Genomic DNA, 26746 nt, shown 5'->3' with positions numbered 1-26746 from the left:
TTATTTTTTTAATATTTGTATAAATACCAACACTCTGATTCATCACTGCAAGTAGCGTTGCCATCTCTGAAACTCAGAAAGCCGGACTTAGCCGCTAAAGAAGTCGGTCTTTTGGGTCTCAAGGCCGGAGTTTAGACTAAAAATTTAACTAAAACACATATTTTTATAACGAAGATTTAATCAGTATTATCAACATATTTACCTTTGCCAGAAACTTGCTTTAAAAGCTCAGTTTCTCTAATAACTTTTTCATAAAAGCCTAACAAAAACGGGCCGGACGCAGTCAAATTTGGACGGACAAGAGGTCAAAAAGCCTAACACTGTCTGGCTTTAACCGGGCGAATGGCAACGCTAACTGCAAGAAACAAGTTAGACTTGGATAGTTTGGGCTGCTGAGAAGTAACAATGATATACAAACGTAATTTATTTATCACATTTTATTATTCAGAAACAAAGTTAATTTTTATGCTCAATAGACCTATTTTTTCTCTCCTAAATATGATTATTTCATTATGTAATTAATATAAATACGAATCATTCATAAAATAATCAAAAAGATCATAAAAAATTCCTTAATCCCTTTTTTTTCTTTTAAAACTTATAACATTAGCCATTGAACATAATAACTTAATAATTGACAAAGAGGATCAGGCAAAGTGTGGAAAGCATACATGGACAAGCTTTTTTATGATAATAGATCCATAATTGATATCCCTGAATGTTTATTGGGCCTAAGGGGTCCAAGTGTTATAAAGGAAGAATTAGAAAAGGCCATTTTACAACTAAAATATGGCAAAGCAACAGGTCCGGACTTAATAGAGGGAACCATTTTAAAACGCTCGGATTCAAGCAGTGTTGATCTTCTGCATACAATTTTTAACAAAATATACGACGCAGTATAGGTACCAAAAGAATGGTTAACATCAGAATTCATCACACTGCCAAACAACCAAATGTTAAGTCATGTAACGATTATAGGTTGATTACTTTAATGAGCTACACTCTTCAGACATTTTTACAGATCTTGTACAACAGGCTTTGGAGAAAGATTTATATGCACATTAACGAGACGCAATTTGGTTTTCACAGTGGTTTTGGTACAGGAGAGGCCCTTTTTTTTATTCAAATGCTGACCCAAAAATGTTTTGACCAACAAAGATGTGTCTATATGTGTTTTATTGATCATGAGAAGGCATTTCAGAATATAAAACGCGACAAGTTGTTAGACCTCAATGAAATTGGCTTGGATGGGAAAGATATCTATAGCCTCTATAGAAATCAAATTCCACACGTCTGTATAAATGACATTAAAAGTGATAACATAGCTTACAGGGGTTACATACTTTCGTCAATGCTTTTTAACTTATACTCCGAATTTGTATTTAGACAGGCACTGCGAGATGTTGACATAGGAATTAAAATAATTTACAAAGTAATATAAATAATATAAAATATGCTGATGATACTGCCATTACATCTGATACTGCTAATCATCTACAGCAACTTGTCGACAAGGTAAAGAATGCAGGTAAGGAATTCAGACTCAAAGTGAACGCTCTTAAAACCAAAGCTATGGTGGCCAGCAAACGAAGAGGCATTAACATCTCAGACTAGTGGGGTAGAACAGGTTACCTGTTTGAAATATTTTGGATGCTAAAAATCTGGATATATATACAAGTCAGGCATGTATTTTACAAAGAAGTAACAAATAAAAATTAATTAAGAAGAATAAGAAATTTTTATTTAAAAAAAAAACATACATATAATATGATATTTATATTATATACTATATTAAATTATGATATTTATATTATATACCATATAAAAAAATATATAAAAAGTTAGAAAAATAATAATTGAGAAAATTGATACCTGTAAGTTAAAAAATGGTACACAATTTAAATCAAATCAATCAATTTTATTTAGGTATTTAAATTTGAAGATAATTAATTGATACACTGCCTTTTAAAATTAAAAAGATATATCTATTTCATTTCTAAACGCATGAATTCTCATTATTAGCGTAGTTTGTTGTAGATTATTAAAAATACTAACAAGAATAAAATGCTTGAGACGCATCTAAATTTCCAACATACCTAGTTTACGAAAATGGGTCATCATTATTTTAAATAAGAATATGTAGGTGCCCACATTAGTATCTGATAATCATATTGCTTCTTAAAGCTATTAGAATTACGCATCAATGGATTAAGAATATTGATTTTTCAACTACCCTTATTAGGCTTCCCGATAAAATGTACAAATATTGTGTATGTATTCTACGGGAAAGGGCATCACAATATATTATTTGCATATCTCAGTTAATTGTTACTAAAAAAACATTTAAATGAGGTATGTTATATAAAATATAATAAATGATGCTTTTGTTTTCTTCGTGATTTTGTTAGATTTTAACTGCATGTCTTTTAATAGGTTACCTTGGGTTACTCACTAAAAAAAATGGTCTTATTTAACAAAAACTTATTTTCTATGAAAAAACACATTTTGTCATTACCAACTCAGTACAACCGATCGTATTTTAAAGCTCAGAGGGATAAATAGGACACTCACAGCGAAGGTGGGTCAAAAATGATCCAGTGCAAAATAATACAAAAATGCCTTTGAAGAAATAACTGCTTACAGAAAAAAATATGATTACAAATCATGATGTGGACAAAATACATTTAATTCATAATAAATTTCAATGTTACTAAAAAATCTTGAAATACGATTTTGTTGTTTATTTTAAGTTTTGGAATTTGAAAATGCGGATGTGTCGAATGCTTGTACCAAAGTAAAAAATTAATTTGACTTCGCATGTACAACCCTGTCTGGATTATTACTCCCCGGAACATGACTAATCCTGTTAGGTCTGTCAATTATTTTCTTGTTGCTCCATATGAACACAATATTGCAATGTTTTCAAATGAAGTACATAATCATTTAGAGTCAATTATGTCATCTTTCATTTACACCTTTAACCCTAAGTAAACCATTTAATTCATAGTGTTCGCAGGAGTGTGAAAGTGTTCAGTCAATAATAGTTTGACTGTAATAATTAAATTTGTTTTGGAACGGGCTGAATTGTAAATTGCTGCTAACATGTTTAATTTGTATCAAACAATGAACCGTCATGCGGAGGGTAAAGAACAAAAGGAGCCAGAAACTACTGGACATGACAGGTTCTACCAGGAGAGGGTTGGAAGAAGTAGTTTTCGAAAAAAACGTAAGCCCGCTTGTCGAAGAGCCCAGAGTGCTGCGGAATTTAATCCGGCTTCTATTGCAGCAGCAAATAAGAGAGCCGCTTTCCGCGCAAGATCCGTGTCTACAGAAAATGAGAGTGAAGGTGGGTCAATAATGTGAAAAGTTTTTCAGTGATTAGCTTATTTTTTTTTGTCAAATACAATGATGGATTATTGTATTTGACAAAAAGGTGTAAGAATAATAATTAACAGTTGAAAATTTCCAATAAAAATTACAACAATAATGTACTTACACTAATTATCCGATTTTTACTATATTTTTTTATTTTATTTGTTCAAAGAAATCAGAAAAATTCTCAGAGTAATAATTCTCTACAGAAACCCATAAGCTCTATCGCACAGAACAAACGTGTTCCAAATTTTTGGTTTGGTTTTTAGTTTAACCTACCTACCGTTGTATTGTTGTAATCTGTAGCTAGCTTCGTAGTCAATAATAATAGAATTATTTTTCTCTGTATGGGCGACTCTATTAGGTTATTACTCTAAGGAAAATCATTATTTTCATAACACTTATTTCACTTGTTTGGCAAAGCTATTTTACTTCTTGTTATTTTTGTTTGGATGACTATTAATTTAGAGGAAGGCAGTACTAGTGCAGCGAGTACAGGAGAAAAAGCTCCGCTTGTTGCAATGAAGATCGATTCACTTGCCAAATTGCTTTTCAACAAATCGCTGATGGGAAGTCCCAGTGGGTCTTTAAAAGGATCTCCAGTAGAGGAAAATAACACAATCCTCAGGTAACAAAATAGATATATTTTTATAACTAAATCGAAGTAATGTTTGTATTCACAATTGGAAAAAGAATGAAGATGAAACATATTTTTTGCTTTAGAGATGGTGATAGATGCATTCAAAAATCTGCAGCGGGCGCAATATGTATCAAGTATTTAGAGAAATCATCAAGGTATTTTTTTGTTAATCTTTTTTAGTCAATAATAGTATTGAATGTTGTTTTGCGTATTGGTTTTACTGATTGTGTTATTAAATTTAGGTGTTTAATAAAATTTCTACAAAATTAACTTAATCTATCCCACGAAAATGATTTCATAATAAGTTGCTTTTAAACACCGAGTAGCATTTGGCATAATTTATTGTTAGGTGCATTTTATTTTATTTTATTCAGGTATGAATTCATCTCACAGTTAAATGATATTGGTTCAAGAGCAGATAAGCATTGGTTTGCAGTTAAAGATTATTCTATCAAAACAGAGAGGCTCCTCACACTGGTTAGTAGGTACTTTTTAATAAGAAAAATATTTATACCGATACTTTAAAAAAAGTTGTTAATTTTATTCATTATACATTTCAACTCTTCCACTTGCTTCTAGACCCCGTTAACTGCAGATTGTCCAATAGAGCCATCAGAGAGATCTAGAAGTGTCATAATTGAGCTGTTTCGTGCTCTTCACCATCCTTATATTTATCCGGTTTTAGATGTAGCATTCTATTCCGGATACACTCTCTCTATTATACCTTTTAATCCAAAAGGAAGTCTAAAGGATTTGATATATAAGGTAAACTAATGCACACCAGATATTTCTAAAAAATATTGAGAAAAGGAGAGAAATAATTGAATAGCAATAACATTTACAATATTGTCATTACTTAATAGCCTTCTAGTTCATAATCTTATGATTTAATTTTTTTATCTGAATATTTAAACGTTAAAAAAAAAAAAAACTTGTGTTGGTATTAACCAAATTAATTCTTTGACTGCGGATTCCAAATATACTGTCATATATCTCATTTAAACACTCACTATAACATTAATAGTTTTTATTTCAATTCATAAAACGCCTAATCAATACTTCAGCATAACGATTTCAATAGCATGAAGAGTAACAGCTGGTTATTCATACAAACAAAATATTTTAGACACAATGGCAAGATGACTGGTGCAGAAAGCACAGTTCATGCGATGCTCGCTCAAGTGTAGCCGGACTACCGATGTGGCAAGTGGGAAGATTAGGACGACAGGTATTAGAAGGGTTACTGTTTCTGGCAGACAGAGGTTTCCCACCATACAGGCATCTTCACAGCGGCAATGTCATCGTTCAAAATGGAGTCGCCAGGCATGTTCTTTTGTTTTTAATTTTACGTTTTAAATTATATATTATATGCTTTAAAAATTCAAATGTTTCGTTATTTTTTTATGTTATTAATTTTTCAAGTATCCTAAGATGTTAGTGTATGTAAGTACCAATTGGATTGTATTTTAGGGGTTGAAACTGTTACATTGGTGAAATAAAAACAAAAATGAAATATTTTCAAACATACATTATTTTCAGAATATCAGGATTAGAAAACTCTCTTCTGGGCATGTGCCCTCGTGGCCTCCCATTAGTATCAGCGTGTAACACACAGCCTGAAGTATTGGCGTTGGGCCACCTTATGTTTGAGATGTGTGCGGGATATGAATTGGATTGCCCCGCACCAACACCGGGACATTTACAACTTGACCTAGAAAGATACCCTCAGGTAAGATATGGTTTCTCCCCTTCTTCTTTCGGTATCCTGGCCAAGATGTTAAATACCACACTAATGGCGTCACATCCTGGTGCTAACTTTGGCGCTGCACAGCAATTCTTCAGTCCACAGGTGCATATTTTGAAACCACAACTTCTTTTTCCAGCATATCTGCTCCCATCCCGGTATCCCATTTCTAAAGCACAAAAATATTATTGTAAAAAGTTGTTTGAATGATTTTCTTTAAGAACTTTGAATCTCACTTTTACTGAAGAGTAATGGATTCACTTTTATTTTATTGATTTATTCACACAATTTATGTTTTGCCCTGCTTACAAGGATACATACATATTTTCTTTTTAATTTTCTTCACCTGTCTGGTCTCCTTATTATAAAATTCATTCCTGCGAAATTGAAAGAATTCAAAAAATGTTTATAAAAAACTTAAATCGTAGACTACATCTCAATTTTCCAGATTATCGCCAAGCGTGCGTTTTTCATAATATTCAAACTCTCGCTGATAGACGAACCACGGCTGATATAGTGTTACTCACCAACATAATATCTGATAAAATAGATTCCCCCGAATTGGTTACCCGCATTCATCTTAAGGTACCACAGAGACAAACGCGTTATACACAACTTTTCCACATACCTAAATGCAGAACAAATTCGTCAAAAAACGCTACGATTAACCGTATTATGGATACGTATAACAGGAAATTTAACGAAATAGATATATTTACCAAAAATATTAAATTTATCAAAACTGCCATAGGTAATAAGTTGTCTTTGTTCGCGTCCTCCTCTCCGTTGCTCTCTATCCCTGAACAAATATAAGTTTTATAGTGAGAAGATCTTTTAATATAATTATGTATCCCCGTACTGCGGGCCAACTGTTTGTGACACCTGATTTTTATAATTCGAATCATTTCTATTAAACTTATATGTTATTCTTATTTATATATTATGTAGGTGCATATAATATGCATTTGTGTGTTCATTTTGAATCAACATTCGCGTATTGTCAAAACCTTATTTTATTGTTGTCATTATTTCGTATTTACTGCATTTTGTGGTTACCTACTGTATTGTATAGGACTCGTCGCACATTATTCATTCGATGTGTATCAGTTAAATTTTAAAATAAAATGCTTTTTTTTTCAGAATACGGTTTTGAAATTTAACATTCTTTTAAAAAAAAATACAACTTATATCATTTCGTCATTTGAATTTTAACAAAAAGGTTTCTGACTTTTTACTAAGCTCTTTATTGTACCATTTTTAATACAATTTACAAGTTTTAAACAATTATTTTTTTCATACTTACGCACCCTCTCCCTCATTCATTCCCACACGCACATGTATCCTCTCCCGCATTCATTCATGCATACACACATTCACATACACATGAATACAAACGTCACACAAATACGATTACTAAACTTCTTTTCTTATATATTATGTGTCATTATATTTACAGTGGATTTTTTAAATTGGCTTTAGTATTGTTAAGATTTTTCTAATTATTTTGTTTATGTAATAGCTGTAAAAATCCCAAATAAAATAAAATAAAATAAAATACATACCCTGTTCTAAGCCAGGGACTAATGAAGTAAACTTCAAAACTATCAACAGCAAAAATATTATTATTTCAAATATATTTTTGGTTTATAATTGTTAACTATGAGATTCATATATTTTTCTCATTATTTTGGTATTTCATGTCCGATTACAGGTTGTAGAAGTTTTGGAAGTGATGTTTAGTACAAGGACTCCTACATTAGGAGAAGTCGTTCTCTGCGATTTATTTAGAAAAATTGATCTGCGAGAAATGAAAGGATCTTGCCTTCCAGTGAGTATAAACAAGCCTTATTTTAAGAAGAAACGTAACAATTTGTGACTAAATGTTTTTGACCCCATAATTGTTTTCTGCCTTCTTTAGAAAAATTAAATTAGTTTAATTTCCAAAATTCATTTTGTCCAATTTTTATCAATAAATGAACGGATTATGCCATTTTATGGCTTATCAAATGAGCCACATAAATCTTCAGCAAAAATGTCCAAAATTTGTCTTTTGCAGTCAGTACAACAGCTGAAAAACATCGTCCAAAACTAGTTGTCTGTCTGCTCCACATTTCCAAATAATATTATCTTGTCCAATTTGAGGGGTTAAATGTTTTACTTATTTTAGTACTTTTTCTTTGTTATAATAAATAATAAAATAAACAAAGTTATATTTTTTTAAAACTACATTAGAAAATATTACCAAAATTCATCTTTGTCCCTTTATACCATTTTCAAAGTGCCATAAAACCATTACAAAATTATATATTATTAAATAATTTTAAAAAACCTTTTATCATATTTTAGAAATGTACTTTTCAACAACGCTTATTTTTCAATCTATCGTAAATAGGATGATTTCTGCCATTACGGAAAGAATGTAATAACATGCAATAAGGGAATTTAATTAGGTAGAAATTGAAGCCAAAAAAAAAGAAAAATTTACTTCACCACGGCTATACTTAATTGCATTTTTTGATTTAAACAAATTTTTTATTAATATCTCAAAGCAAAGCAAAATGGACCAGATGAACATTGAAAATGGGTGACTAAGAAGGGTGGTAAGGAAAAAATTACCCAGCGACATGTAGCAACGTTACAGAAGAGCCAATTAAAGTTTTTTTTTAAATAAAGAATCTAGTACTTTAAATTTTTATTTCAATTATGGAGGAATTAGGATAAAGTAATGTGTTTATGAGATTTTTTTATTTATAAAAAAAAACTAAAGAACTTTAATTGGCTCTTCTGTAAAGTTGCTACGTGTCACTTTGTAACTTTATACATTCCAGCGTTGATATTATACCTTGGAAGTTTTAAATTGCATTGTGAATTTAAATGGTTTCAGAACTTTAACCAACGGCTTAGCAACTCGTGTGTAAGTCTCCTGAATCAGGTGTGTCGAAGTGGAGCACCACGCCAACACCGAGCATTGATCCACCCTCGCTCAGCTGGTTGTTCTCCAGTAGCAACACCAGTACCTCGAAGGTTTGTGTGTGTCAGAGCATCTAACTTTACATTTATTATGTATATCCAGAAAGTAAATCCGTTTGAAAGGTTAAAGAAAACGAAAAAATATTAAGAAAAAAAAAATAGACCTCAGGCTGTTTTCTACATAACTTCCACCATTTTGTAGGCACTTGTCATAGCAGCACAAGCTTTCGTATTTCCTCTTCATGAAGATAGACACCCACTTTGTTCGTAGTCATGCAAATTATCACAACCTTCAATGAACTGTCTCACCCATCTTCTTTCCATTGAATTGAAACATGATTAAATTAAATAGCAGACAAAACCAACTTAGATATGAAGGGTACAAGATATAAAAGATGAATGAGCTCAGCAGGACTTTAATTTAAGACTATTTTGTAAATATTTTTGAAAAAAAAAAAAAGACAATTTTTATGTTTTTTAAACTAATAATGGCAATCTACATTTCTGTTTAATAAAATTAAATTTACAAGATAATTGAACAAGAAAAAAATTGCAAACAGGGGATAAAAGGAGGATGTCAGTTAAATATTGGAAATAAAGGGATAATTTACTATTAATAAGAACCATTTTACATTAAGCAGGTTCCTTTATATTTATAATTTTCTACATAGAATTATAATATACCAGAAGGCGCATAGAATCAAGTTTGCATACATTGCATTGTGTCCAAAAATTGCCAAATGCCCCTCTGCATGACATCCCACCTGCGCGCGCATGCATGAAGTGGCCGCGTAATGTTGCCAAACCGCGAACAATATATTATCATAATACAAATATACGATAATTTTGTGTTGTTATGTTTTACCACAAAAAATATTTTACTGACTGGACTATAAAAAAAATGTACATTTATTAGGTAAATGTAAAAAAAAAACATTAAGTAATCATTTTGTAGATCAGTAAAATTAATACAGTTTAATATTATACTAAGGCTTATTATGTCTCGTAAGTTGTAGTTATGTGTCTAGTGTTGCTGACTCACGTATAAGAAGTCCATGGTTCAAACCCCCCGCCCCCCTACCACATATATATCCCCTTTTCCAGCACAATTATTTACGATTAGTTAAAAATTTGCTCCAAAAAATAATTATTTAGGTATAAAGAGCACCAATATATATATATATATTTTTAATAATTCTCTTTAAAATAAGATATGCAGGTTTAATTTGCATTTATTACATGCATTTTTGTAATGAGATTAACTTTTTTTTAGGAGACACTACACAACTGATGACTTTGAAACAAGCTGGTATTCTTACACATAAAAAACCCATAGCAAACTCAAAATTATTCATTCTTTGATTACCAAGTTTAGAATTCTTATATCAATAAAATGCGTAAAATATATAAATGAAATACATACACGAGTATTAGATTGTAGTGATTTTTTTAAAGCATTTAATCCGTTAATGGTTTATTATTACATTTTTGTATTCTTTTTTTTCAAAATAAATATGTATAACATCAACTAAAATAAAATACATTGTTTTACTGAAAACTGAAGCTTTTATAATTAGACTAAAACTTTGATAATTACACCAATGCACTACATATTTACATAAATAAAATGTGTGAAACCTCTAAATTTATTCAATTTCCAATAATAAATATCATGTATTTTATCTACATAATATGTTACGGTTGTGTATCAATAAAAGATATTGGTGGTAAATAAATATTTATTTTTGGCAAAACAAATACAATTCAAGTAACATTGACTAAGCAAAGAATCCCTCAGGTGTCAAAAAGTTAAAATAAAATACATAATATTTGACTTGAAATCAAATTAGAAGCTGCTCCTACCTAGTACAAATACATTAAGTTTGTGTCAGATAATTATGTATTTACAAATTTTCATTTTAATACTTAAAAAAACATCTTTACACCTAATCAAAGTATTTAACAAAATACATTTTACAATCTTTTTATCAAAATATTCTATATTGTTTGGTCCTTTTTTGGTTTCTAAATATAAAATATTGTAATACTAGAATTTTAAGCAAAAGATCTCATTTCAAGTTGTTTTTTTCTTTTACATAATTATTTGAATTAATCTACACATTTTTTTCCCCGCTTTTTCAGTGTGGACATGTGTAATTAATATGTTTAGTTGTTTATTAATATTAAATAATTAATTATCGTGTGATATGTATAGATTTACTATTTTTAAGAAGTAGTGTTTAAAAACAAAAGCATAATTATTTTTCTTAAACAAAAATAATTTTTACGAAAAATAAAATCGATACTGGGAGTCACTTAAGTAATCTCATATTATAAATTAATGCTTATGACGAGGAAAATTGTAAATGTCACAGACAATACACAGGTAAAATGTGACAAATTAAGACACCTGAGAACTCTCAACCATATAAACTAAATTGTATTAAAATAAATTAGCAAAATTACTATTTAGATAAATAACATAATTTGTCTAGAAGCCTCTTTCAAAGAATAAATATAAAATTATATGTACATAAATGTAATAAAACCAACAACACTGGGTTTCCCATTTAGGTTTACTTTTATAACAACAAAAAAAACAATGAAAAATCTACCAAGAACTTTCATTCATCAATTTAATTGTTTTAATTTCATTTACTGGTTCAAACAAAGTGATTCTAATTTTATATTTTCAGCTGAATAGATTATAAAAATATACATATAAATATTTGAAGTGCAATATTCAACACAGTAAATGCAAAAGTTTGTACAAATTCCATTTCTAAAATCACTGGTCATTTGAATATTAATTTATGGTGAAATGTATGAGCAAAACAGGGTCTTGGAAGTACATTTACCTTTCTAATAATCTCTAAATAAATTAAAATTATTATATTTTTGATAATACATACACTATATTCTCAGAGTAATCAAATTTGCTACCCGCCCATACGGATAAAAACAATTCTAGGATTATCAATCACGAAGTTAGCTACAGTTTACAGCAACACAACAGGCCGTCGGTACTCAAGTTGAAAATCAAAAAGTTGCAAGCGCAGCGACGAACCGCCCAGTACACGTTTGTTAAAACAAGCCAAAAATTTGCAACACTTTCGTTGTTTGTCTATGCAATAGAGTGACTCTATATGTCCGGGACTCTGCCATGGGTGAATGTCAACTTGAGGAGGAAGATCTAAATCATGTTTTTTTTTGGATGCCCCCGATTGTTATTCTGAGTTCCTATCCGACCTCTCCGATATCAATGTCCCATTCCCTACTCATATCTCTCCTCTCTCTCAACTCTCCTGTCCCCACCTAATGTATTCAAAATTTTATGTAAATATGTAGTTATAAATGGTATTAAGTTGTAAATAAGTTATATATGTATAGTGTATGGAATATTAAATACTAACACACTGGCTTATATATAGTACTAACAAATGTGTAAATATTTAAATAAATAAAATCTGAAACTCGACACTGGCTAGAACACTCCAGTTGGGAGGCGAAAAAGCAAAAAAAAACTAAGAAGAGCGACAAAATAAATAAATAATTATAGTGGAATGAAGTTCTATTCTCTCTGTGTCTGGGAAATAGCATGTGAGTTCGTTAGTTTTAAATATGCAAGCTACGAAAGAAAAAAAGCACTCTAATAAACCAATTAAAAAATATATATATTTTTGTATTATGTTACACGTATCTTAAAATAATTATTATGATTTAGTATTGAGTTTCGATGTGTGGCAATATTTACGTTTTAATGGAATACTTATATTCTTGTAGATTATCCTAATTCTAATAATATATCAAGAAGTCTATAAAGTCAAAATCTGTGTGCATTTTTCAAACATTGCCACAAAATAATATAAGTAATGGACGAATGTGTGATGATGAAATAATATTACAGATGATAAATAAATACTTAATTTACCTCATTTTTTATAAAAATATGTGTCTCTTTACAAGACACTTAGTTTTACAATATACAGAGAAGATAATCTTCAGGCACTGTTTATACAGTAAATAAATCTCAAAAAATATACTTTTATACACATTTGTAAAATTTTCTAAAAATTGTAAATAACTTAATATTAGTTATTAGCGTGAGAAACGCGCATCTAATCACACGTAACATATTTGGTATGTACGTGAAAACTACGCACGGAGCTTGAAATAACTAGTCTTGTTGAAATTGTATACGGTGCAATGAAATCAGACCCTTCGGTACCAAGCATTCATCTGCTCCAAGAATATGAAGGTGAGGGTTGTGTGTGGTCCTAGTCTAGCGTAGTACGGTAGGAAACCTTTCCACAGAGATAGAACTCCTTGTTTTCGCAGAATATCCATCACTACCTTTTTCATGGACATATTCCCCTCCGCATTTTGGATCCTGTCAAATTTAAAACATTAAGTATGTCAGCATATTAAGCATAAAACAGGAGCCTCGCTATTATTTAATAGTAATCTATTAACATAAGATAACAGATTTTGTATCCTGCACTTTTTTAAAATTCTTTTTTTGTTTTTTTTACAATATACATAAGAGGTAAAAAAGAGTATTAAAAAAATAAAGGATAATAACATAGCAATGAAATACATATTATCAGTAAAAAAAGTTTAAAAAAATCCTACAAAGGCATGGCCTGTTCGTGGTTATACAAGAAATGTTTATGAATTTTTCCTCCTATAATAAATAGACAGGTATTTACAACAGTTTTTTGTGTGTTTGTTTTATAATTATGTAATGGTTTTGGACTATATTGTCTAATCAGCTATGTTATAATAATTATAGACATACATTCATAGGAAAGGAAGTTACAAAAATCTTAAATGTAACTTGGATCATAACTGACAGATTTTTAAATAGTTTTTTTTAAAACAAATACAAAATCTTGCAGTCTAATAATGGCAGAATAAGTTTGTTCTTTTTATATTTAATATGGAATGGTTCATAAAGTTATTTTTAAAATTAAAACATATACATATATTATGACATACTTTGTTTTGATGATATCCACCGGCATGGAGGCTACAGTGGTGATAAGACCGGAGACCATGGAAGCAGAGAAGTGGAGACCAATACCATCCGGAATGTAAACATTCAGCATTTCACGGGACTAAAAACATCAACATTTTAAATCCATTTAATTTTCCTCGAGTTTATTGATTTACATAATTACTATTTTTTGTTGAATATCTGAGTTAATTTTTTTAAATGGACCTAACCTTTTAGTAGACGCAAGGTTGCTTTGAACCTAACCTAACCTAACCTAACCTTTTAGTAGACGCAAGGTTGCTTTGAACTCCTAAAATTTACTTCCCTTACATGCAAATACTGAAATTGTAAATCTAAACCAAGGCAATATTTTATTGAAATTAGTAAATAAATTAGATTGATATACTTAAAAATACGACGGGCATAAAAAAAACAATGAAACACAAAAAATATTCACAAATAAATTATTGTGTTATTGGGCTTAAATAATTATCTGACATTAGGTAGCAATTTACCTGGGAATAAGAAGAAAGCTGCGCCGCATTGACCACCATAGCCCTTCCAATTGTAGGAGTGGCTCCTCTCCAGAGAGAGAAGATCCCTTCCTCCTTGATGATGCGCAGGAGGGCATCGGCTACATTCTTGTAGTTTCTGCGCTTTTCTATTGGAAGACGACCATCTGCGGTCATCCTGATGAGGGAAACCTCCGCTGGAGTTCCCACGAAGGCTCCAACTCCTCCCGCGAACACACCCAGCAACATCTTAGTTGTGAGGCCCGGAGGGGTGCCATCGGTGCTAAAAACAATTTTTATTTTATTCATTTCAAATTAAGTTACATTTTACATATCTCACATTGGAAAGAATAGGGCCGGGCCACAAGTGCAAATTTTGACAAATGGACATTGCCACCAGATTTAGGGTTTATTTTTTAAAATAGGGCTAAAAAATGTCTTAATTTAATTATGTTCTTTTAAAAATTGGCATTTTAAAAGCAAAAAATCAATCAATGAGGTCACTTATGCAATATGTTGATAAGAACACCATTTAAGAAATTGCCATTATCAAGAATTTACCTGATAATCTTTAAATACAAAACCAGTTTTAATGATAATACTGATTATAATTGTGTTAAAAACGATAAAATTGAGGCTGGCATATTCAATAATAAATAGATTCCCCAAATATAAACTCAATTAACAGTGATTTTTCAAATATTCAAATGCTGTTTACTCAAAATGGATTATTTTCAAAGTGCGATATATTCATGAACTTGTTATAGATATTTAGGCTGTGCCCATGTTAAACCATAATAATTCAAATGGAAAAAATAGTCAATTAGAAGAAATAATAACAAATTATACTGTTATAATCTTATATTTAAATATAAGTTATTGAATTGAAAATACTTTATACACTTCCTCTTATTTATTTGACCAATTAGCGCTTTCACCCTCTAATGGGCATCTTCACATCATTTATATAAAACTAAATATTATCTTAAGTGTAGGTATATTTAAAAAATAAATCGAAAGAGATACAATACATAATATTTTAATGCATTTACCTATGCATATAGAAAAGTAAATATCTTATAAGCACCTTAATGTGAAATACCATTTTAAGTAGTTAATTATTTATTATTTCTCTATAATATACTTCAATACAGAATTGATAAGCGATGCATAAGAAATTAAAGTACAAGAATAATATTTTCAAAGTCCATACATTACATAATTATTTTTTATCAAGGTCAACAAACAAGGCTTATGTATGTAAATGATTACTATAGATAATATTATGCTTTTTTTTATATTTACTAATCTATAATTCAACCATATTATGTAATGTTTACTTTTTAAAAAAAGACAACAAATAAAATACAAATTCATTAGATCGTACAGATTTTAATAAATAATTATTGTTTAAACATGATTAATAAATAATAATTTAAAAAATCACTAGTTCTTCTGCATGTATAATTTTTACAGATAAATCATTGAACAGCCAAGCGATTTCTTTTGTTGTTGAATGTATTTTTTAAGTTTGTTGTTAAATAATAATTTATTGAAAAAAGTTAATTACTTTTAATTTTGTTTTTAGTTTTGGTTTTTATGGGTGTATTTATAAAATACAACAATCACGGTTTTTTACAATGAAATAAATTATACCTATATACATTCAATATATTTGTGATTTATTTTATGTTAATCATCGTCATCTTTCCCTTGTCCGCAAGTAATAGAGCATACGTCACGGCACTACTGTGGTATTCCAATTAAAGTGTATCAGCAATAATTTAATATGTAATATGTACATGAAGGCAAGAGCAATAGCAGTATAAATAAAAATTTATCTTGTAAAAGATACACAGATTTATTGATGTAATGTATATGGATTTTAATGAAACTTTCTTTGTAACTACTCTTAAAAATAGTACAGTGTACAATCTTCATGTCTGACAAAGAAAGGGGTGGGAAACCGAATCAATGATAAATATGTTTTTTTTATTCACTTTTACACATACTGGGATACCTTACATTATTGTATTAAACTGATTAAAAGGTATCCGTTGTTCATGTTCTTAACCTCTAGCGTCTCCGGGTACATATGTGGACCTCTGGTTTTCAATTTTCTTTCGATACTGCTAATGTTTTTTTACATTGGCAATCGCATTTTTGTGCGGCCCGCGAGCTACAATTATATCGAGCCATAATCGGCAGAACAATGTAAGCGACAAATAGTGAATAGTGCAGGAGAAGGTTTTTTGAAATTTTTGGTCCATATATATTTTTTTAATAATTCGGTAAATGGGATTTATAATGGTTGGTTACTGCCAATACTGAATTGACAGCCAAATCGTTTAAATACCTTCCGCTTTTAAGATAGTGGCGGTAACGCTGTTTTGCCTATAACTCTGACAGTGGTGCAAGATAGCGTAACCGCCTACATTGTCGTTGGTTACGTTGTTTTCCTTAGCTTAAAAATAATATGTCGGCATATTTTTATTTTTTTTAAGAGTGGAATGATGCGGAGTAATACATAGAAAAATATAATTTTGGTTTATTTGTACTGCTATAATGGCTGTTGTTTTCTTTTAATAAATAAAATAAATATCCTAAAATATGGCAGGTGAACTTCATAGAGCTATGATGTTTTTAACACTTGTGCAGGGGGTAATAAGGAACACTTTTCCTTAAAAAAACGCAATTCGCCAAAAATGTTGCTTACGTTGTTCTATCGATTATGGCTCGATATTCCTGAAATAAGTCAACTTTTTCTGACTTTTAAACTTTAAAAAAAATAATTTAATATTATAGAATTTATCAACATAGATCTATTTAGCGAGCGGTCACAGGGAGTTCAAAACTTTGACCCCAGATATCTCTGCATTTTATTTTTGTCACATGACGAATGTATCCACTTAAGTTTTCAATTATTCATTAATTTGATGGTAATTAAATTTTTCAAAATCACAGTTTTGGTTTATTTCCAGTTAAGTTTAAGTTTTTCTGGTAGACAAGTTTGTCTCAGGTTTTAAGAGGTTAATGATATATTTTCTTACCCTTTGGCAAGATCAAAAAGCCAGGTGTAAATACCGAGCCGGGTAGTCGTGTACGTGGCCTGACGCAGGAGACCCGCAGACAGACCGGTGTAGATCCCCATCAGCCCCTCATTGCGGAAGATCTCAGCTCCCATGGCGAAGCTGCTGACATTCCTGCCGCTCAGTTGCATGCGCGTCTTGATCAGATCCAGTGGCTGGACAAAAACGGTCGCGTACATACTGGAAAAATATTCATAGACTTCTTAATATTTTAAACTTTGCACTATCATCATCATTTTCCCTTTCCACACCTGCAAATGCAATGAATTTTTATCATCTATTACATGAAGATAAGGTGATAAGTCTTACGTTTCAGGTGCCAGTCCAGGAACAATGAAATGTTGCAGTTTAAATGACTTTTAAAATCAATATTTCACATCCATTCTGCCAGGAATTTAACCCAGGACCTCAAGAATGATAGGCGAACACGTCAACCACTGCACAACATTGCACTATGGTAGAGTATAATACACATTATACATTTTAAACTCATCTTTGTTTTCACCACTTAATTTTAACTTAATGTTTTATGTAGTGTTATATTTTATCATAAATTGTTTATCATCTAGCTCTTTCCCAGTGTACACTATTTAATACATAATTTTCAACTGGTATTTTCCCCGATGAGTGGAAATCTAGTTATTTGGTGCCACTCTACAAAAAGGGTAAAAAAAAAATATTTAAAACTATAGGTCAATATGTATTCAATCGGTGATACCTAAACAGTTTGAAAGTTAGTCTTGGATAAATGAAGTATTCACTTGCACAGCGTAATTTCGTTAAAACACGGTTTTGTCTCAAACAATCTTGGCTCTTTATGAAAACTTTATTTCCGAGTCTTTGGCTGATAAAGTGAAGGTGGACTCCATCTACACAGATTTTAGCAAAGCATTTGATAAGGTCTGTCATACACTACTTTTGCTTAAGTTGAACAAGGTGGGTGTTAAGGGCTCTCTATATGATGACTGGATAAAAAGTAATTTCACTAATCGGTCACCCCGGGGAAAAGTTAAAGCTATTTCCTCTTACAAATTAAAGTGGTAAATTGAATCACAAAAAATATGATTTTTTAATTCGGACACGCTTGAATTATTATCAGTGTTGCTTAAATGATTACAACTCGATGCATCTTTTTTTCCATAAAATGTTTTCTTCACTTCCATTCAGATTGTTGGCAATGCAACATTTTTTTTTTTTTTTTCGTTATACATGTCACTAATCTTCTGCCAGGCGGTCATGATCCATTCCCCTAAGACTGGAATTGATAGTTTCTTTATTTATCTTGTAGGGGTCAGAGGACACAGCCTAAACACAGAATATAATGTGAATGTTTTTTTTAGAAAAATATTGTATTATTTCAATATTGCATTGTATTTTTGTGGATATCTGTCATTGGTTTTGTTCTCTGTATATTTAAGAAAGGTTGATATATTATTTTCAATAAAAAAAAAAATCCTTGAATTACTGTTTATTTATATGTATAAATGTTATTGAACAATTAAAAATACAAACAAATTTAAAATTTAATAGTAATAAAATAAGTTTGGCGATAAACAAATGAAAACAACAATATATTGGAGAATTGCGGACAATGAACAATCGCAAGTTCTGTAGTATGCACGGTGATCGATTTATCGTTCACTCATGTTATCGAGCTAATGAGGAAATATCATACCAATTGATTAGTTTGTAGATCACTTCCCGTCTATAGTAAAATGAACAATAAGGACTAAGTTTAATGCAATTTCATACAAGATATAACCCTTATCGTACGTGAACTCAAAGCAATCACTTTTACCATTTGGGCATAAAAGGCAATTTCTTACTACCTACCTAAACATTTCAGTGTGGGGTACTAAAGTTAATGGGAGAAGCAGCCATAAAAATTACGGTATATTAATGATTGCCTCACCTGGTTCGATTTTTAGTGAGATCAGAATCAGTAAACGTAAATTTTATCAAGCTTGGGTGTTCTGCGCTCTGATTCGTCACTGTTTTAGGACCTCTTATGGAGATGAATATAATAACATAACAATAGTTATTACAAAGTGTAATGCTACAATCATAGTATTAGTCTCAATTAAGCTAATTTTTAGTCATTTACAGCAAAAGTGCTAAGTAGATTTCTCAAATGCAGTTTTTTTTAAAAAGTAGAATAGAAAGTTCCGTTAAACTAAAAATCAGATAAAAGCATTATTCTATGTAAGCATATGCTTAGATTATAATATAAATAATTTGACCTTTGTTATAGTATGTTAGCCCTTTGAAATGATAGGTTGAGTTATCGAATTGAACCTAAAGAGAAACATAACTTCTTCCGTTGAATAGAATTTTTTTTTCACTTATAAAACATAACGTCGACGGAAATCCATCTTCGCGTAACTCAAATTTGACCGCTTTTTCACTTTGAAACAGAACAAAATGTTTATTTCAGTGTGTTCACTAAAATTATGGGAATATATTTTTAATACATTTAAATCTTATTTTACACAGTGTTACAGGGCCAGACCGTGAAACCACAGAGGAATATTCCCCGTTGTAAACTTTTTAAATTTTTTTTTTTTCTAAAAATTTATTAGGATATTTTTGCAAGTACATCATAAAAAATGTTCCTCTGAAGTTTCGCAGTATGGCCCTGAAAAACCGTGCATATAATGTTTTGATGACATAACTGGATGACTTAGGTTGTGATATTACATACACGGTGATGGATTTCCGTCGACGATAAGTAAGAACATATTATCACTACGTACCTACTTCACTACTGTTTTAAAATATAATTCTTTTTATTGAATTAAAATTAATATAACGTCCGACTCGTGGTATAGTGGTCAGCGTGTTTGCCTACCATGCGAGAGATCTCGGGTTCGATTCCCGACATGGTTGACATGAAATATTTATTTAAAGATGTGTTTTTACACTAGAATATTTCATAGTCCCAGGAATAGCACCTGAAGCGTAAGACCGATCATCTTACCTTCATGTAATGAAAACAATCAAGATACGCTGCGATTGATGTACAAATGCAGTGCCCTATGCACCAGTAGGTGTGGAAAGGGGAATAATGATGATAATGATGATGATGAAAATTAATAAAGAATTAGAGGCAATTTGTTACAACATTCATTTGGCAATGCAAATATAAAATAACTCAATTAACCCTAATATGTTAATACTGTCGAGATTATTTATATTCGTTTGCTACAAATTTACAATTTATGGTAAATAATTAAATTATACAATGCCAATTAATTGGAAAATAAATATATTTCAATACAGTGAGTTTAAAGACTCAGACAAACTTTTCAAAAGGCGTAATAAATATAATTATCAACAACAGAATATAAATAAAAAGTGATCTATTATTTTTATGAAATGAATGCAAAAATCCGTAAGGGTTCATAAATAAATTTCAAATAAAAAAAATATACAGGTGGCCGGAGAAGTGACGTCCAAAGGTAAAATGTAGGTGCCTCATATTGAAGGGTATCCGAATCACCCCAACGTATGTACCGCGATTTTGCGTAGTTTTCAAGTTATGATTTTTTAATGGGTTTTGAAAATTTTCAACTGGATCAGTTTTTAAATATTTTTTTTTAATTTATGGAAGGTTTTTTCGGGATTTTTTTTTTAACTCATTCGTTTTAAATTAGACTTTCACGCATAAAATAATCGGCTTCGTAACATTATTGAAAGCTACAAAAATTTTGACCTAAAGTGCAAAATTTAAGTTCGAGGGAGGCTGACTTGAATTTTCAACTTAAAATTAAAAATCTAAAAAGGCAATTTCTTAGTTTTTGAGTAACTTTAATAACTTCGATTTTTAATTTTAAGTTGAAAATTCAAGTCTGATTTGCTCGAACTTAAATTTTGCATTTTATGCCAAAACTTTTGTGAATTTATTAATGTGACGAAGCCGATTATTTAATGCAAAAATGAACAGTCTAAAAATAATGGGTTGTAAAAAGAATCCTGAAAAAACCTTCCACAAATTAAAATAATAATTCAAAACCGATCCAGTTAAAAAAATTAAAAAACCCACTAAAAAAAATCATAACTCGAAAACTATGCAAAATCGCGGAACATACATGGGGGTGATTCGGATACCCCTCAACATGAGGCACCTACATTTTACCTTCGGACGTCACTTCTCCGGCCACACAGTATATTTATTGTTATATATTTAAATAAAATAAAGGGAATTAATACTAGTGCTTAAAGGAGAGTAAACTTCATACTGAACAAATACAGTTTGTTCGATAAATCTACTTGTACCATATGCCCACAAAGTACATGATAATATAACGAATCAGCCGATTGATTCAGTAAACAGAGGCAACGTTGAGTTACAAGGTTAATTAAGTGCTAAACTGCAAATCAATAATGAAAACCACGAATATGTACTCTACAGAGAAAACAAATGGTACATCAAACAACTAATGCAATATGTATGTTATGTATATGTACAATATCTTAGAATTGTTTGGTTTGGGTCAAAAATAAGGCATTTAAGAAAATTTACAAAAATATAAAAACCTCGATACATTGCTATGTAAACAGTCCATCCCGTGGTCTAATAGTCTGCGCATTTAACTACCATGCAAGCGATCCCGGGTTCATTTGCCAAAATAGTTGACATAAAATATTTAACAATGTTTTGTGTTTGTCCAAATTTTTGTAGACAAGGACAGGATTCAACCCCCTAGGGATGCTGTTAATATTAACATATTACAACAGACATGAAAAACATTTTACAGAAGAACTTCACAAATGTCAACAGATGGAAGAGTCTAAGGAATAAAAATGTTAAAATATAAGCAGAATGGTGAATGTTACACAGTGTGTAAAGTGTCCTCTTAAACCAGCCAATGACAGGCCATGAGCCCTGTTTAATGTTTAAAAATGTTTTTCATGTCTGTTGTAATATGTTAATAAAATATTTATCTAAAAAGGTGTTTCTACACTAGAATATTTCATAGTCCCTGGACTGGCACTTGCAGCGTTAGACTGATCACTTGTTGTTGGTCTACCGATGCAGTATCCCTTGCACCATTAGGTGCAGAAAGGGAAAGATAACCAAACAGTTTGTTAATATAATAATATTTTCAGATGTTTACGTATTTATTTTTTTGTATTTATTTTTATTTAAGAAGATAAACATGAACAGAAAAAATATAATATAAAATTAAACAATTCTTAAATTAAACAGTACAGTGCCAACTTGCAAATTAAGGATATATGAGGGGGCTAAAAGCAAAAATGCCCCTTTCCAGTGCACATTTTGCTTTTAACGCCCTCATAAGTAATTACTAAATTATTGCTATTATTTATATGTATTTTAATCTTAAACTAGGGCACACATTAAAAAATTGTTATGTGTACTCTAATAATAACAATGTACATATATTTCATTTAGAAGTTGTTTAACACACCTTCAGTTTGAATTTTTCAATTATGACATTAGTCGGAATCGGACTGTGGCCCTGTGGCTAGTGTCTCGGACCCATGGATCAAAGGTCCGTGGTTCGATCCCACTCTACCCTAACTTGATACCCATTTTCTAATAGTGAGTTATTTACAACTCGTTGAAAATGGCCCTCAAAATAAAATATTTTGACAAATCATAAGAATGCAAATATTTATTTTTACTAAACAGATAAACAGATGAAAGAAAATAAATCAACATTTCAAAGCAACAGTTTCATAATACCAAAAGATTTGCTCTCCTGATTATGATTTAAAAACATTTTTTTTCAGCAAACATAAAATACTATTATTATAATGTCTATTTTACTAACAGATTACAACAGAGATGAAGATCTTTTTAGAGAAGGCAATATAGAAGTCCAGGCATCTACAGGACTATCATTAGCTGGTTTAAGTGGCCACTTTACACACTGTGTAACATTCACCATTCTGCCCATATTTGAACATCTATATTCCTTCGATTCTTTCATCGTTGATGTTTGTGAAGTTAAAGAGCTGAAACCTTTATTTATGTGGGTGAGATTCATGTGAATGAATTATTTCACCATCATACTAGGCAACGCCTGAAATTTTTATTTTTCAATTTTTATATTTCTTCATGGACCAGGTGAACTGAATTGAATTGAATTTGATTAAATTTGAAAGAATTGAAGGAATATATATGTTCAAATATGGGCAGAATGGTGAATGTTAAACAGTGTGTAAAGTGGCCACTTAAACCAGCTAATGACAGGTCATAAGCTTGGACTTCCATATTGCCTTTTCTAAAAAGTTCTTCATCTCTGTTGTAATCTGTTAATATAAACAGCTCCAAAGGGAGTTGAATCCAGTCCTTGTCTACAAAAATTTGGACAAACTCAACATATTGTCTATTTTATGTTTATTTAACTTTCGAATAAATTTTATTGTTTTATATTACTATTAATGATAATAGTTAATGGCCTTGACGAATTCTGTACAAAAAATAGGGCCAAATTTTTTTTTTTAATATTTAGTAATGGTTTATTATTTATTTTTATAATACAAAAGTTTTAAGGTGCGTTTCTCGGGTTAAGCTTATAATATGATATTAGTTGAGTTGATATTATAAGGAGGACAATTTTTTATTTGGAGGCAGCAAGGGGTTGGAAATAAACCATAAAGCTTCGCGTGAGAAAGATGCATAGAGTTTTATCATAAAATTACATTAAAATAATAGGTTCATTATTTTATAAACTGAAAACTAATTTACTAAACAATAGAAAAAACAATATCATAATCATCTTTCACCTTTCCACACCCAGTGGAGCATAGGGCACTGTATCGATACACAAAATACGAAAATAGAAAACAATATTATCATCATTCCCCTTCCGCACCTATCGTAGGTAAGATGATCAGTCTTACGCCTCAGGTACCAACCCCGGGACTATAAAATATTATAGTGTGAAAACACACTTTTAAATTAATATTTGATATCAACCATGTCGGGAATCGAACCCGAGACCTCTTGCATGGTAGGCAAATACGTTGACCATTACACTACGAGGCCGACAACAATATGTTAGTCAATTATCCCAGGCACACAATATATATTTTTACCTTTGTGTGATTCATTTTAAATTATTTGTTTCATCCAGTTTTATTGATTATTTAAAAGAATAAAACTTAAATCTAACTTTAATGAAAAGTTAAAAACAATCGCAATTGTTGTGAGCAAAATAATAGTCCATATTTTTAATTCTGTGCATTTAAAATATTAATTATTGATAAATGTACCAGAACTCGCGACATTAATTTGACATAGTTACGTGCGCGGTTTTTTGTATTTTCAAAAATAGATTTCAATGAATATTGACAAGGATGACCTCCAAAACATTTCCGGATATATTTTTTTATTTAATGTAATGCAATTATTTATCAACCCAGTTTTTACACATGTTTTTAGATTTGAAAAACCTTTAATTTTTCATTTATTGATTTACATTAAACTAATATAACCATTTAGACACGGCAGCTGTCGTAAAAATGTAATTGTTTTAAGTTCAAATTAAAACTTACCCCGCAAGTCCTCCGAAGAGGAATTTAACTCCATTCGGAATTGGTTTTTCTGGTGGTGCTTCCATTTTATTATTATCGTTAAATCTCGTCCGCCACCAACTTGAAAATCATTGACTGAAATTCGAAAAATCACACGACACGCGACGAGCGACAGGAAATTTGTTTTACTAAAATGTTGCCAGTCTATCTCTTTTGACGTTTTATATAATCATAGACATCAAATAAACGAGATAGAGTCAGTGTTGTCATATTATAAATGCAATGCGACAGATTTCAAATTATATTATAAATATATTCGGGTTGTGGTCCTGTGGCTAGTGTCTCGGACTCACGGACCAAAGGTCTGTGGTTCGAATCCCACTCCACCCCAACTTGATTCCATTTTCTAATAGTGAGTTATTTACAACTCGTTGAAAATGGCCCTCAAAATTAAATATTTGGGTAAATCATGAGAACGCAAATATTTCTTTTTTTTAAATAAAAAAAAATATATATAAAATTTTCATAATTGCTATCATAATTATTAAGTTTGTTATCTCTCAAAGCATTTTTCATAAATAGTCTTATCTTACACGCACTGACGCACCAGTGAATACGCCACGCTTTTTCTGTTTTAAACTTTTTTTTAAATATTTTATTATTTTTATCATTATAATAGTATCTAACTAACGGCCGTAGCCAATTTGTTCAAAACCAAAGTTATATAATATAAAGAAAATATCTTTAATTGTTATGGTAAACTTGGTAAAAGTAATGTATAGTAAAAAAATTAATAAAAGATTTATAGTAAAAAAGTCAAGTATAGAAGAAAAGTAATAAAAAGAGATGCATTTTAAGTTTGTAAATCTTACATAGGTACACATTGTTAGGCACACAATTTCAGCAAAAATAAAAATAAATAAGACATTTATATGAATATATTATACAAACAGACTGAATCTCCGATTCATCGGTTATTGTTGCAAAGTCAATAGTACTTACTTCCTATGTACAACCGAATGAGCATAAACCTCTAAGTAGCAAGTATGACTGCTTTTATATACATATAATGTAGGATTTTAAATACATTTTTCCATTGTAATTTGGATTATCAGTGCCACGGGAAATTGGATATAATTTTTTTTTTCTTTCACGCGGTAGAAATTAAAGCATTAAATTGTTTTTCTAAGTTTCTGGAAAATGTATGAAAAACGTAGTAAAAAATATTTTAATACAAATTAGTAAATTAGATAGGTAACCTACATTAAATAACGTCACAAGTTCTTCCGAATCAACCAATGATAGAGTTTTGTGATGTATTTCCGGTTTCCGGGAAGCCAACTCACCAGTCAACAGAACTCACATGTCATGTCACACGTGGAATAATTTCAAAATTACAAAACTTTAAAACATCATTGCGCTAATAATACGATACAAGTTTTTTTTTTTTAATTTTGGCCTAGTTTGATAAAATCTATTAAAAAAAAAATTAAACCACTGAACTTTCTCATTGAGACTGGTCACAGGTGTTACTGGTCCAACGTTTGTAGATAATTAGATATGACGGAGTTGGAGGTGTGTTTTATCTTCTTCATCGAGCTTCGTACATTGGTGCTCTGAATTATTTCCAGGTTGCGTAATTTAACAAAATTGAAATAATCATAAAAACATTTTTTTATCGCGAGGATGTGGATAGGGTTCACTCAAAAAAGGACAAATAAGTTATTCTTATGCTAACATATGCTCTAAAGCAATACTGCGAAATAATTCATGACAAAAATCATGACGTTTTTAAGTGCTTTAAAAAATGAATCGTACAAACAAATAAAAATTCTTTATTGTAGAATCAAATTATTTTTCCATACTTATTATGCGTTTTTTTATGCTTTGGCGTAATATATGTGTATTCGCATACAT

General features: G+C 30.4%; 2 protein-coding genes across 2 annotated transcripts; one reads left to right on the top strand and one right to left on the bottom strand.

The window, feature by feature from the left end:
* The first annotated feature begins 569 nt into the window (after nucleotides 1-569).
* Slob (Slowpoke binding protein) lies at nucleotides 570-10371 on the top strand. The gene is made up of 10 exons (XM_088230717.1): nucleotides 570-3346; nucleotides 3841-4000; nucleotides 4096-4167; nucleotides 4387-4489; nucleotides 4592-4777; nucleotides 5139-5335; nucleotides 5552-5741; nucleotides 7468-7584; nucleotides 8641-8780; nucleotides 10000-10371. The coding sequence occupies exons 1-10, from the start codon at nucleotides 3103-3105 to the stop codon at nucleotides 10049-10051; spliced, it is 1461 nt and encodes a 486-aa protein (XP_088086843.1). The 5' UTR covers nucleotides 570-3102; the 3' UTR covers nucleotides 10052-10371.
* Nucleotides 10372-10451: 80 nt separating this feature from the next.
* LOC148285073 (mitochondrial 2-oxoglutarate/malate carrier protein-like) lies at nucleotides 10452-25028 on the bottom strand. Its single transcript, XM_088230728.1, has 5 exons — nucleotides 24851-25028; nucleotides 17285-17503; nucleotides 14238-14517; nucleotides 13725-13843; nucleotides 10452-13116 (listed from the first exon to the last, which is right to left on the bottom strand). The coding sequence occupies exons 1-5, from the start codon at nucleotides 24913-24915 to the stop codon at nucleotides 12939-12941; spliced, it is 861 nt and encodes a 286-aa protein (XP_088086854.1). The 5' UTR covers nucleotides 24916-25028; the 3' UTR covers nucleotides 10452-12938.
* Nucleotides 25029-26746: the final 1718 nt, after the last annotated feature.

The sequence above is a fragment of the Micrasema longulum genome, unplaced genomic scaffold (assembly GCF_059751315.1).
Source record: "Micrasema longulum isolate JH-2025_06_02 unplaced genomic scaffold, ASM5975131v1 h1tg000066l, whole genome shotgun sequence".
Classification (NCBI taxonomy): Eukaryota; Metazoa; Arthropoda; class Insecta; order Trichoptera; family Brachycentridae; genus Micrasema; species Micrasema longulum.
This window is presented reverse-complemented; position numbering and strand designations above follow the sequence as displayed.